The 15,091-nt window shown below is 35.9% G+C and overlaps 1 protein-coding gene across 4 annotated transcripts in view; it reads right to left on the bottom strand.

The window, feature by feature from the left end:
- LOC132202949 (sodium/potassium/calcium exchanger Nckx30C) overlaps nt 1-12,923 on the bottom strand; it is a 96,791-nt gene extending 83,868 nt beyond the window's left edge. Inside the window, exons 1-2 of one of the 4 annotated variants that reach the window (XM_059630310.1) lie at nt 12,601-12,923; nt 9,964-10,779 (exon numbers count right to left, since the gene is read on the bottom strand). In XM_059630310.1, coding sequence (XP_059486293.1) covers nt 9,964-10,773 — 810 coding nt within the window. In that variant the 5' untranslated portion in view covers nt 10,774-10,779; nt 12,601-12,923. The remainder of the gene's footprint in view (nt 1-9,963; nt 10,780-12,600) is intronic. The other 3 variants (XM_059630308.1, XM_059630309.1, XM_059630311.1) reach the window with 3 other exon arrangements.
- Between the last annotated feature and the right edge of the window lie 2,168 nt (nt 12,924-15,091).

Below are 15,091 nucleotides of genomic sequence, written 5' to 3'. Positions count from 1 at the left end.
TTTCAGGCCTTCCGAATATAAAGCCCCGACTTTATCGCGCTCCTTCTCTCTCTCCGGCACGCCATTCTCTCTCTCTTTGGAGCGCGCGTGTGTATATATGCATGACATAATTCCCTGGCGGCAATGTGCAGTTGGCCTTATAGGCCTATAACCCACCTGTGTTGTATACTAGATCGACGCAGGATGCTTTGGACCCGCATCAAAAATTAAACGCCGCACACCTCGCTGGGATAAAAAGCTCCGGCAATTGAACGACGGACGCACAAAAGAGCTTCTCTCTCTTTGCACTCGCCACTTTCTTGTAAGGACTCGCTCGCCGCGTGCTAAAAAGGAGAGGACGCTCAGGATTTCACGCCTGCCAACTTTAAGCCTCGGGTCTGCTTGTAACGCTGGCATCATTTTAAATGCAAGATAAAAGCTTTTTAATTTAAAAGTGTTCAAAACAAATTGACATAATTAATTTTTACGAGATTTCCTGACAGAGATATTAACTTCTAAGTTATATTTATACATTTTCCAATTTTTTCAACAATTTAATGGTATTATTATATTTTTTTTAATTCAATAAATCTCTTTAACATATCGATTGATATGTTTTAATTACATATAATATGTGTATTGTTACTGAAATACCAAAGGCAAACAATTCTGAAGCCAATTGCTTCTTTATTCTCTTTAATTGGAATCAAGGAATTCAAATAAAATTAAAGAAGCCGTTTACTGCACAAAACTATAATTCATAAATTTTAACAAGAGATCATTGGATTTGCAAAAAGCAATTTCAGTTAAATCTTGACATTGATTACATCAATTTTGTCCTTTTTGAATTTTTTTTTAAATAATTTGAAATATTTTATAAATCTTTAGAACATAGTTTTAATAAATGGAAATAGAAAACAATTCACAAATAAAAGTATTAAAAAAAGTCGTCTAGATCATTAGATATGGTTCGGAACATAATTGTAAAAGCACACAATTGTAGAAATCCACTTCGTGCTACCCAAGATATCAATCTCTTAGATCATGTAAAATCTGATTATGTTGGATTGGCAACGAGATTTACAGGGAGAAAACACGGCTTTTGAAATCAATCCGAAATTAATCAAGGCTCGAGAGAAAGAGTGCGGGGGTGCAATCTATCAAGCGATTATCTGGCAGGCACACATACGCACACACACGCTCGCGCAACCTTAATTTCCAAAAATACTGCACCCTCTACTCGGGGGGTGGCGCATGAAAGGCAGACATCAATCACTCGCTGCTGGAGGGACTGCGCCAACCCATCAAATAAAAAGGCCTCCCAAGACATGTAAAGTTAATTAGCACAGTGGCCCGTATACTTTGCGGGCACAGATTGTGATTAAACCAAAAGTGTGTGATTCGGTCGAAGGTCAGGCTGAAGCCATTAGCGAGCGCGCGATTCTTCGCTTAATTAATGATTTACGTCTTAAATTCGAGAGTATATTTTGGGCCGCGCGAGTCGATACAGGGCGGGGGAGGAAAGGGTTGCCGCTGCAGTCTTAATGACGGGCCAATCAGCCCTCAAACGCTGCCCAAGTGTTTCTGGGTTCGACGTTCGCGGCCAACCGAGCGTCTCATGAAGAAGCAGGTTAAGACCTTTTTATCGATTCAATGCAGAGAGCTCGGCTCATTATTTCCACACTCTCTGCCACTCGATCAAACTTTTGTGCATGTGGGTGTGTCGACAATTTCATCCTCGCAACAAAGCCATATATTACATGCGAGTTGAAGGGTGATATATTTCATAATACACGTCTTCAATAAAATGAAACCATAAGACGCCATTTTTCTGCATTTCAATTTCATCTTTCTTTTGTTCTTCTGAAGATGTTTTTTTTCTAGATTTTTTGTATATTTGAGACCCTGTGAAATCTTCAACATTTTTCAATGAAATTCACTCCAATTAATACTTTTCCAATTGTTTAATTTCGTGTTCCGAGTTTATGTATCAGTCATTATGATAATTTTATCCACAATTAACAAAATCACTTTTAAAATAAACATGTTTATTATGTTTTATTTTAGTAAATATATTAAGTTTCTTCACATTTCTAAATTGTGAAAAATAAACTATTAAAGAATCATCTGAGGATATCAGGACCATAATGAGTCACTTAAAAACATAGATTTAAATTTTAAGCCTAGAGTGTCACCAAAATGCTATTAAATAATAGGCATATATGTGTCAAGTCGCGTTTGTACTGGACGGCTTCTTTGATCCACTTGACAGGGGCTATTTGGTTATTCAACGTGTTGATGGTTTTCCACGCAAGACCTAGAAACAAGCCTCTTGTGCAAACAAAATCGTCCCTCTATTTCTATTCTCCCTCGCACATTTCGCACGCACACACGTCAGAGGAATTCTCTTCCCTCCGAAATCGCGAGACGTGCCCGGACTGGCAGCAGAAAAAAACGCGATCGTATTTCCAATTATTATTTGGGAGCTCTTAGGCGAGTCAATATTTTGGTTATTAGCGGATAGAAAGAAAGAAATAAAGAGATCGAGCGAGAGAATAAATAAAGTAGGTCAATAAAGCAAAAGAGCGAACCGCGCGCCGGGTGGAACGGGGGTTGTGTTTCTTGGGCTTGCTTTTGTATCGATTCCTCATCGCTGGGCCCAAACTCGCCTGCTGATGGCTCCCGTCCTGCGTTGGCAAACACATTTGCAGACTCGACGCATCCCCCGGAGAAATTTAATCGCGCACACAATGCCGGCCTCTCCATCCATCTATCAATAAAAACCGATCAAGGTCACTCTAATTACGCAGCCCCTTCGCGGGTCACTGGGTCAGCGAATAATTCGATACCAATTTGATTGAGCCTTTTTTGCTTCATTGGCAAAATTGCTGTATTAAAATTACCGAGCCGTGCACCTGCCTACGCAAGTCGAGCTGATTAGCATGACGCTGCACATCGGCAGTTCAAGGATAGTTTAAAGCGTTATATTATATAAGACTCGCTCGGACTCGCATGAAGAAGATTGAAAAACAAATTACATGCAAGTATAGAGAGGAAAACCAAGTTTTTTACTTATTAAATAACTAACGTATTTCTCAAAAATAATTAATATAGTAATGTACGCATGAATAAAATTATATATATTTAGATATTTTTAGAGCTTATTATTGCAACACATCTGAAGATATTTTTAAATAAAGAAATAATTTCTTGAAAATCATGGAGGGCTGCTTTCTTAGAAAAAGAAAAGCTTTTTAATTTCGGAATGTGAAAGTATAATTTAAATATATTAGGCACAGACTTTTAAAATGGAATGTTTCCTGTTATTTCAAAAAGCCACAACAATTGTATAATGATTAATACGACTCAAGCACCGTTTGCATGATTTGAAATTTACGCAGTGTTGTAAAATTCAGTGAAGGATCCAGCGAAATTTGAATTTTTCATGATTCTCAAAAGTAAAAGAAAATATATTTTCATGAATAATTCAGAAAATATTAATTAATTAAAATCAAACTGATCTTCTTTCCTTTGAATTGTTAAATTAAAATTAATGTTATAGCTAAAAAAAAAGAAAAAAGTATTTCCAGAAAAATAATCAAGGATTTAATCCAAAATGATGGCGTAAAAAACGGGCCTCCAATCTTGAAGGTCCCTCAGCGGCGCTTCTTATTCCTCTTGCTCGCCATTTCACCGTACTTGCATTTTTCCTGAAGAGGCAGCGCCTTCCAGCGTTGCGCCAGCTCAGTGAAGACTTTTCTTGAGGACAGACCGGCCTTTTTGACGCTGCCAAAGGTCATCTTGACAAAGATGTTGTAGCCGGTCAGTTTCCTCTTCAGGGTAGGTCTCGGTTTGCAGGTCAGCTTAGCCATTTCGCAATTGGTTTCAACTGCTCAAACGGTCAGAATGCTAATGAATTCAAATTGCGATTGTAACCTCCAAATTCAAACAAACAATCAGAAAAGTTCAAAAGCCTGTTTTGTTCAACGGTCGTTGGCATGGAAACAATTTTTTTATTGTTGCAAAAAAGCATCAAAATTAAAAGTAAATGACTAATTTATTGTAAGTTGAAAAGTACTTTTGCCTTATTTGGATTGGCCTATTAAATTTTAATTATGGATTAAATATTAGATTATAGTGTGACGGCACCTTCAATTAAAATGCTATAACCATTTTAATAATTATTGCCTTATGCAAATAAATTTGCAAATTGCATTCTATTTATTGAAATAAAGTTAAATAAAATGTTTTCATCAAATTTGATCATTTTTGCTGAAATTTGTTATAGTAAAAATATTTCAAGGAAAATCGAATTATTTTTATTCCCCTAGTTTCAATTTTGATATTGTAACAAATTTACTTTAATTAATTTGTGGCGCAAAAAAAAAATAGCAAAAATCATAACTGGAGATATTTCATTTTAATTCTCTCTTGAAATTTCCATTTATGGAAAACCTGTGCTCTCTCGCGTTTCACAATATACTACTTGCATTGTCTTGAGTGAATCATTCAAAGTGAGAAAAATCCAAAAGTGGAGCAATTACGGTGCAGCAATCTCGTCAAACGCACCTGCACCCGTAGAGGCGCGAGTCGGGCTTTATGCAAATGAAATGGCACGCACTCGGCGCCAAAGCAGCACTCGACTGCAATCGCGTCAATAATTGAGAGCGAGAGAGAGGAATGAGCAGTACGCGCTCCAGCACGAAAGCGAGAGTCGTGCGATGAGTATTATGCAGGCTATTCATTCATTCCTACACAGCATGTTTAATTTTGTTTGAAAAAGAAGAGACGCGCACGTGTGGGTGGATTAATAAACAATAAGCCGGCCGGCGCTGCTGCTGCACCGCACCTGCCAGCTCGAGGGTCGGTGCGGCCAAATTAATAGGACGGCCGCCGCTTTTTATGTGCGGTCACCCTTTAGTCCGAGGTGCAATTTTGCACGCCTGGAAACGTGCACTATACAGTGTACACGGTCATTTTTGGAAATTTATTACACTTGCGGTGCGTTAATTTGCATTGGATTTTATTAAATATTACAGGATAATTTATGGGATTGGTCATTATAGGAAGAAGGAATTGAATGGTATTCGAACTTGCTAAATGGTTCATAATTTATTTAATTATACCTTTTTTATAAAAAAATTGTCTTTAATGTCTTTAGTTTTTTATTTTGTGTTAAATTTTTTAAAAGGTATGACACTATATTGCTCATAAAACCACCTCTTAAAACTATCAATTTGTGTTAATATTATTTATAATTGAAAAAAATTATTTTAAATTATTGATTTGCTACTTTAATCAATGCCTGGCGGAGGTGGCGGAGGAGTGGAAGAAGGTGTCTCCAGGAAAAGGCCAAGTTGCAATGGTGAACGAGAAAGATTGAAGAGGTGGTTTTTACACCATTGTTGATGTCTTGTTTCATTAAATAGTTTATTTGGTTTATTTTATTTATGGAAATTCAGTTTTTTGCGTTAAAATTATATTGTACAAGAATTAAAATAATTCTTGGATCAGTTTGATCTTAATGGATTGTTTGCCTTCTTATAAATACTTCTTACTTTGTACTAAAATTCCCCAAAGAAAATGTGTTTAAATTTTAAAAATTGTTCGTGCTACAATAAACCAATTTCATTGATTTTTGTGTTTTTTCTTAATGTGAATTTTTTAACAACGCACAATTAACAATTATTTATGAGTTAAAAAATAAACTCTAGAAGCGAGCAGCAGTTTTATGATATTTAATCAGAGGTTGGCTTACGAATTCTTTGTGAAAATCAATTTAATTTCTCTCTGGAGAATTAGAAAAAAAAATATATAATCGGTTCCTGCAACAATTTTTAACTCATTCACTTATACAATTGTCGGGGTTAATGTGATCGATTGATAAAAAGCAATGTCTCACATATGTGTGCGTTTGATCGTTAATTGTGCGCACTAGCTCCATGTCTCTGTGCATTATATTTTATTATTACTCACTGGTTCGAGGCAAGAGATAATCCTGAAACCATATCTGTGCGTGAAATGTCACAAGTCGTAAACATAAAAGTGGCCGCGCGCCCCATCAACGAGTGCATTATTTTTCTTTTTACAACTCTCTGCGAACATTTATTTTCCTTGCTGCTTTACACGAATTGTTGTTCTAAACCTTTAAGTCTGCTTTTTTGCAAGGATTCCAGCGAGTATATTATAAAGTGTTTTTATATAACATATTTTTTTGTGCACTTTCCTCTCTCGGCTCAAAGAAATAAAACAAAAAGCGGTTCTCTCTCGCGCGCGCGATATCTATTATTGCTGGGGGAGAAAATAAATTTTTGCTGCGAGCAAAAATAAAACGTGACGGGAATGAACAGAAGCTCATCATGAAAGTGCTTGTTGTCACAATAAAATGGCAAAAATTCGTTCCAAATTCCCAAAATTCCAAAAGTGGATACATTTTTGTGCAGGGAAATTTCGCATATTTTGTTTGGAAGATGTTTTGTACACTGGTTATAATGGAGTTTTGCGTCCAATTGATAGCATTGATCAATTTTAAGGAAAAATTTGTAGATCTTTTTATATTACTCGTTCAATTTACGATACCAATTAAAATTTTCACTTCTTTGAGATAAACGTGCATACAAAGGAGCTTGAAAAATTATTTTTTAGATAGGGAGAAAAAGAGTGGCTAGACTTTCTGCCGAATATAAACCATTTTTTAATTTCCAAAATTCAAAATAAAAAAATTCAGCAAGTCCTAAATTTATAAAATTAATATGAAATAAATTAAATATTAATTGAAATAATTATTTTCATTTAAAATTTGTATTGAGCACATTAAATTTTGGAAAGTGGCACGTCAAGAATTATTTTTCTGACGTTGCTATGAAATGATAATTATTGCTTCGATGGCCATAGCTATAATTTTAAGCCCAGGGAATAGAACCAGGCAATGCGGTTGCATTATTCATGAAGGCGCATGGCATGCAGGGAAATAAAAAGCTCCGGTCAGTCTTTCGGTGCACTGAGGCCACCGAGGTAAGAGATTGCGTGATATAGGGCTATTTTGTGCCCTCTATTTTATCTAGGAGGGTCCATTTAAGGATTTCCACTTTTGAAAATGCCCACCTAAAATACGGTTATTACGCCAGCAATTAGTTCGCTGAAATTCATACAATCTCCTGTCAAAACCTTTTTTATTTCTATAAATTTTAAAAATCTCTCTTAAGTTTTGCACGGCTTTACACAAGTTTGGACCCTTTACTGGCCATTTCAAAGCCATAAAGCATACCTTGACAGCCAGACCAACCACCCTCTGCATTGCGCGAAACATTCTCTGTTTTGTCCTGGATCTCTCCCCTGCGCACATGTTGTGTCTAAAAGTTTCGTTTCGCCGCCGAACAAAATTATCAAATCCTACGTAATCCTTGAGAAAAGATAAACGCACAAAGTTTCTGCGTCTCTGCAGGGCTGCACCACGCGAAACGACTCGTGGCGAAACTTTGTTTGCGGAGAGAGAGGATTTCTGCACATGGAAAAGCCGACAGACTTTACCGACTAGTGAAAGCAGCTGCCGTGCATTAGCTTAGTTTTTAAGAAGTGTGAATGCAAAGTACGCTATAGTTTTGAGCGTATTTTGAATGTCAAATCGGATTAAAAATAATGCAAATAAGAACTTTTCCCTTTTTTGTAGGTCATTGAGTACTAAATCCTTTCTCATATAATTAATAACAAATACATTTATTAAATCGAAAAACTTTTAAAACTGCACTGAAAATACATCTTAAATATTATTATATTGTAATAAAAAAGAATCAGGAATAAAAAGTTTAATTTTCTTTACATACTTTAAAATTTAGTTTCAATGGCATTTTAACGGGCTAAATAAATTACTTAAATATCAAACAATTAATGATAATATTTTTGTAAAATGTTGAAAAAATTGGAATAAGTTTTTACACGAGAATAAGTTTGCTTTGAACAATTTTAATTCTCTCCAAATATTTAAGCAAGTTCAACATTTTTTTATAAATTAAAATTAAGACAAATCATTAATCTTGATACATCGATTTTGAATTTCAGTTAGTTCGCAAAGTTGATTGACCGGAGAGTCAAGATTTAGCAACTGCAGTGTGCGCAAAGCCCCAACACTCGCATGGTACCTGCTGCTCTTGCTCTCTGCCGTATGACATTAGATGAAGAGATCGCGTCCTAGTTTCTTATTTCTTTTTTTCCAGGAAGCCCGGCCATCCATCAGAGAGCGTTGCTTTTGCATACAACGAGCGACGTAATGCGCGCCGGCATGCATAAGCAGCCTAGCATCGCCCCGAGAGCAACTACTTTTTCTCCTTATTTTTTCCGCGTTATTCCCACCGAGTGTTGCATGAATGCAAGTTGGAATTTTCTCGACTTTATATCTATTTATATCTTGCGACGAGGGTCTTTTAAGGGCGCATTACCACATCATTATTAACCGCCGGCCTCGGACTTAAATTTTTCAATTTATTCACTGTCGAGAGACGAGTGCAGGCCATTGTGCTCCGGTTTTATTAGTATATTTCCTCCTCCGTCTGCCAACTGGAAATTATTTTTGCCTCCATTTGTCACCGGCAAACAGACATAATATAAAAAACGGATTAATTAAAAAATAGTCTGGCGCTAACGAGTCGGAGGAGAGCTCGAAATAATTAACTCAAACTGCTAATGAGCTGGATTTTGTGATTTAGGCCAATTCTTTTGTCTGCACCAGAGAGGATGTGGAGGAAAAGTTGGCACGATCTCGATGCATTTTTTTTTTCAACTATTGTTTCGCGATTTCTGCGCCTGGTAACGAAATCAATTAATGCAGCGATAACACTTTTTATGACTTATCGATTCATTGTCAATACACTCGTTTAATAAACCACCCGCGCGACGAGTGCGTTTTAATTGCTAGTGGCGATGAATGAACGCCACTGCAGGAACAAAAAATTAATGATGGCGCGCACGCGATTTGCATTTTGCAGATTAAAGATAGTGGAACAACTTCACTCTGCTTTTATGGCCCATAAAGTCGCATGCGTTTTAAATTTTCAGAAATTGCCCGAAAAAGGCTGCGTTTTATGCGTAAGGATAAATTACCTTAAACTCTGCTGCGGGCAAATTTTAACTTTCTGCGCACACATTTGAAAATAAATTAGCATAAAATGTGAGGTTTTCATGACTTACGTCGAATTCGTTTTAAATTACTAAGAATTTTTGTTAGTGAACTTTTGTTACTCTCGTTTGAGAGGCCATGGGAACTTTTTATTTCTTTTAAAGTACACGTGTTTCATTTTATTTTCTAAGCTTTTAACTTTTTAAACATACATCTCTGTTGAAACGTTTGTTGTAAAGTGGAAAAAATGGTTCAACTGAAACGAACTAATTTTACGAAATGTAATTCGTGGCTCAAATACATATTTTTTATTTTAAACCATCCGTTTACTCTGCAATCGTTTGCATCTGCAGAAATTAACATAGCTGAAGCAGAAAACCTCAAGCTCGGCACAAAATGAAATATCCCCCATATTTTTATCTGGAATCATAAAAACCTACTCGCTGATTAAACCTTAAAATTCAACCGAACTAATTTCAATAGATGAAAGTATATTCTATGAAAATATAATATGATTTCTACGAAATTCCTGTTTGAATAAGGTTTTTTGCTGGCAACATTGAACATGTCACTTCACTTTTCGCGGTCCTGCGTTACTCATCAATTTCAGGGTATGAAAAACTAGGGAGGTGTTAATAGCTTCTGGGGGAGGGATTGAAAGGGGATAATTCCGCATAACAAGGTCAACTTCTAACCTCTATTATGCATAAAAATCAATTTTCGTGCGATTTGGCATGCTCGGATCAAAAAATCTCATCCTATGTAAAAGTTGTTGGTTTCGTTCACCAATCAATCTTGTATGTATATAATAATTAAAAGAAAGGAAAATATCTTAATTGAGTGAGAAAGATTTTCAGAGAAATTGTACTCACCGAAGGCATCAACTGGTCGGTGCTGCGGACGCGCGTGACCTTGTTCTTGTTGAGTTGGCGCTTGACGAACTTCTCGACCTGCTGGTTCCACTTCATGAAGGAGACGTAGGCGAGGTAGATGATGAAGAGGGTGAGCGCCTCGTACCAGTAGATGTTGTTGTCGCGGAAGAAGACGATGAGCGTGATGAGACTGACCGAGTAGAAGGTGCAGTCGCGGAACAGCGGCCACCACGTCAGGGTGAGCACCGTCCGGCTGAAGATGGCGCACATGCCAATCACAAAGAGGATGTTGAACACGGCCGAGCCGACGATGGTGCCGATGCCGACGTCGTCGAACGACACGAACACGCCGATCACACTGGTGAAGAGTTCGGGCGCCGAGCCGCCGGCGGCCATGAACGTGGCGCCGGCCACGTCGTCCGCAATGTCCAGTTTCTCGATAATCACGTCGAGGGACGGCACGAAGAACTCGTCGCACACGATGGCCAGCGCGACGAACATGTAGATGACGCCGAGGATGTGCAGCGCCACGGCGCCCTGGCGCCGCTGCTCCAGGGTGAACAGGTCCTCCGGGAACAGCGGGTCCTTCACCACCACCGCCGAATCGTTCAGCGACGCACTCGAGTTCTCCAGCAACACATGGTGGTGGTGGTGCAGCTTGCCTCCGCCGCCCCCGCTCAGCAGGTGCCGCGACGACGACCACTCCTCGTCCCCGTCTCCGTGGGTCTCCCGGTGCTGCGTCGCCCACGGCTTCACCAGCAGCACGATGCCGCTCACCACCACCGTGCTTATCAGCCGTAGTTTCCTCATCGCCAACTGAAACCAAGCAAAATTTCCACACACCACTTCAGTTATTACGAAATTACAAACTTTCATATAAATCTCAAAGCCTGATAAAACTTTATTTAAAAAAATATAAATTCAATTTTCTCTTTTGATGTCAATATAAGTTGAAAATTTAAATATGTATATTTAACAGTATTTATTTAATTTATTTATTAATATTTTATTTTATATTTTATTATTATTGCAAATTAATTATTTTTGTTTATTTACATAAAACATATAAAAAGCAAAAAAAAATTTCTTGTTAAGAAAAGTTAAGAATTAGTCGTTTTAATACCTTATATGATTTTGTATCTTTAAAAGACGATTATGCAGAGTTATGTCATTTAGTTACACTGAAAAAATGAAAAATGAATATGAAGCGTTTCCTTGTTGCTCTTCAATTATAAATTTTATAGATTGAACAAAATTAATCTTTAATTGTAAAAATATTTAACTTGAATCATGAATACTTAATATTAATGCAATAATTAAATGATTACCCTTTGTTGTAAGAAATTCACTTATTTAATTAGACTTTTGCTTGTAAATTTATATTATTTCATGATCATGATTCATGAAATAAAGGCAGAGACTTCGACCAAAACGTAGAAATTTTTTTTAATAATGTTTGAGCGTAACTTATCACTCCTTATAATTTAAATTATTTTGCATAATTTAAAATTTCTTTGGAATTTATACAGACAATTTAAAAATGTTGGAACATATTACGAAGAAAAAAATGTGATTTTTATTATTTCTTAAATGGAACAAAGAACAAGAACATTTTTTTTGCAGACAAAATTAAGCTGGTCAAATTTTTCCAAATCACATGTTATTTTACATGTCCGCTGATATCGTGGCAGAAAATTGATAGTAGTTGAAATAAAGTTAAACAGTTTTGTCAGACTTGCACAAAATTTTCCGTTCAGCTAAAAAAAGAAAAGGAAAAATAGAAAGAGGAATTAAAATTGTTGGAAGTGTTACTTGATTGACATTGACACATTAATTTCCCAACAGTTGAAAGAGCCGTGCATTGAAAAAGAACTTGAATGCACGAATAAATTTACTAGAGAATTCTTACGTAAGCGATTGAAAAGAACAATTTACGCTTTACAACCAAGAACAATAAATTGAGTAGATTTTTTTTACAGCACTTCGAAAACTTAAACGGTTTAATTAAATTGCTATTTCCAGCTATTTCAAATTTTTAGCATCTCTGTGTATAAGAAGAAATTTAATTTTTAATGTACTCATTTTATTTATAAAGTAGGAACAATAATGTCTGATGTGGTTAGAATTTTATCCAGTTATCATCTTGTAACGTTCATGTTTTTAGTTTTGTAAATGAAATATTTATTATATTATGTAAAAATAAAAATATTAAAATTGATATTACTATTCTTGTTTATCTCAATAAATTCACGATAAAAAATAAAAATTAGAAACAAATGAGCATAAATAAGTATTTGAAACTAATTTACATTTTGCAGTTTTACAGAAACTGATAATTTATTTATTGCTTTATGTAATTTTAAAAAAATTCATCAAAAACTGCACATTGGTTTCAATAAAAGAGAATTGATGTGGTTGTGGCAGAATTTTTAGCGCCTGAAGTGTGGAATTCGAGGCCGAAACGTGGGCAGCCAGCTGAAGGCTGAAGGAATTTTTCACCTCGGGAAGAATTTGGTCTATGCGGAGAGCAAAAGTAGAGATAATAAAATGTTCACTTGCGACGAGTTTGGGCAAACCGGCGAGCCCACGCGCGAACATGGCAGGGGATGCGGGGGTTGTGACAGGGGTGGATGTTACCTGTGGGAAGGTGGAGCTGATTCGGCTGAAAAGAAGAGGTCGGGCGGCGCCGATCAGGTCATGGTGCACGGCAGAGTGTCACTGGGCAAGAATCCATATTGCACTAAGGGGGTGCCTGCCTGACACACAACCAGAAGGGTCGATGTCGGCCGCTCGCTCGCTCGCTGCTCTGCTGCTCGTTCTCTCTCTCGGCCAAAGTTGAGCAGGCGGCCTACCCCTCCATCCACTATGGCCAGCCCCGACTGGTACACCTTCCCCTTCTCCGCTCCCTGTCGTCCTACTATGCATGCGATGCGCGCCACGAATAGAGGCCAGCAGCGCACCAGCCCTGCCGTCGCCGCCGGTCGATAATGGTTGGTTTGCGTCGGCCCCCGTTCGCTCGCTGCCGCCTCCACCTCGCACTTACACACAATCCCAGTGCGCACCAGCACTAGCGCAATTCCCGTTCGCCACCTGACTATGCAATACACTTCAACCCAGAACTGCATGCCATCTCTTGTGCCTCGCCAATCCTCCTCACAATTCGCACATTTTTACAGTCACCATTGATCTTTGTCCAATCTTTTTTCTAATTCAAAACAATTAATTGAAATATTATTTTAGAAATTTTATTCGTGTAAAAAAACCTTCTTTATCTGGTGTTATTTATTTTTCATCTTCCAGCAAAATTAATAAATAAAAAATTAGGAACATTGGAGAAATTAGAAAAACAATGTACAAAATAATTTATGTAATAGAATTCAATTCAATTCGTTTATTCTCTCGCAGGTCAAGGAAGAATGGAGGAAGTAATAATAATAATAACAATTGGAATAATTGTTTATTAATTGCAAAATATTTAACAATGTTTCTTAAAAGTTCTAATTTGTTTTTCTCTGTTCTTGTTTTATATGTCTCAATGTTAACCTTTGCAAACTTTAAACAGCCCTCAATAGAAGTAATTCAACTGTAAATAGCATATCCATTTCCATGCAGCTTTTTGAGCTCACTGCACTCTTTAAATAAAAAAATTAAATTAAAAAAGTATTGACAATTAATTCTTAGGCTAGGATGATGTCCAGACCCCAGCGTTGAATATTTTGTACAGCAGGTTGCATAATCTGACTGACATAAGATCACCTTCTCAAAATAAAGCAATAAAATATTCATTTTCTTGTAATATTTTAACAGTGAAAGAATTTTTTGAAATCCACTTGAAAATAAACAAAAATCAATATAAATTAAAATTTATTTATGATATATTTTTCTAAAATTAGAAAAAATATTCCAAGATTTACGCAGTAAATTTTTTATTATATTACAAGCTTTTAATAGCCGCCGATTTAGGGGCGATTTGCGGCGCCGATATGCAGCGTTGATTTGCGGCATTGACTTTGAAATAAAATTTCTAATTAAGTGACCTTTGACCTACACAAAAATAATCAATAATAGATTTGCGGCCGAATTGCGGTGCCGATTTGCTACGGATTTTGTTAAAATAATTAAATAAATTCAAACAAAAATTTAATTTAAATTTCTATATTTTTTTAAAAGAAATGTGCTATTTAAAGGTGAGAAAATAAAATTAAAAATTTAATTATAATTAAATTAAAATTAGGCTTTTTTTACTCAGGTGACCCGATCATTTCAGAAATAAGTTTTTTAAATTTATGAAATAAAGTTTTTTTTTAAATATTATTTTTCCAAAAAAATTTTAAAAACTCTTTTAATAAAAGAAAAAAAAGCTCGCGCTTGTGTTGCACCGATGTGCGGCGCCGATTTGCGGCACCGATTTGCGGTGCCGATTTGCGGTGCCGATTTGCGGTGCCGATTTGCTACAGATTTTGTTAAAAGAATTTAATAAATTCAAACAACTTTTATTCAAATTTCATTATTTTTTATAAGAAATTTAATATTAAAATTAATAATAAGTTTTCTAAATTATGAATATAATTTTTTTTAAACTTATTGTACGAAAAAAATTTTAAATCTTTTTTTAAAAGCTCGCGCATTTGCGGCGCCGATTTGCTACAGATTTTGTTAAAAACATTAAATAAACTCAAACAATTTTTATTCAAATTTTTATATTTTTTTATAAGAAATTTAATATTAAAATTAATAATAAGTTTTCTAAATTTATGAATATATTCATTTTTTGTAAGAAATTTAATATTAAAATTAATAATAAGTTTTCTAAATTTATGAATATAATTTTTTTTAAACTTATTTTACGAACAAAAATTTTTTTTTATTAAGCTCGCGCTCGTGCTGCACCGATTAGCGGCGCCGATTTGCGGCATCAACTTTGAAATCAAATTTCAAATTTAGTGACCTTTTGACCTACACAAAAATAAAATAGAATATAAAGGCTATAAAGCTCATAGTTATGAATGAGGAATATGAGGATTAGGAAGTGACTGCGTATAAAGATGAGAGCATAAAATTTCTGAGGAAATCTCGGGGCTCAAAGGCCACGCCGCAGTGCAAACAACAATCTCCAGAATGTGTCAGA

This window comes from Neocloeon triangulifer, unplaced genomic scaffold (assembly GCF_031216515.1).
Source record: "Neocloeon triangulifer isolate White Clay Creek 2 clone unplaced genomic scaffold, ASM3121651v1 ptg000017l, whole genome shotgun sequence".
NCBI classification, from domain to species: Eukaryota; Metazoa; Arthropoda; class Insecta; order Ephemeroptera; family Baetidae; genus Neocloeon; species Neocloeon triangulifer.
Note: the sequence above shows the minus strand (reverse complement) of the source record. Positions and strands in the feature narration are given on the sequence as shown.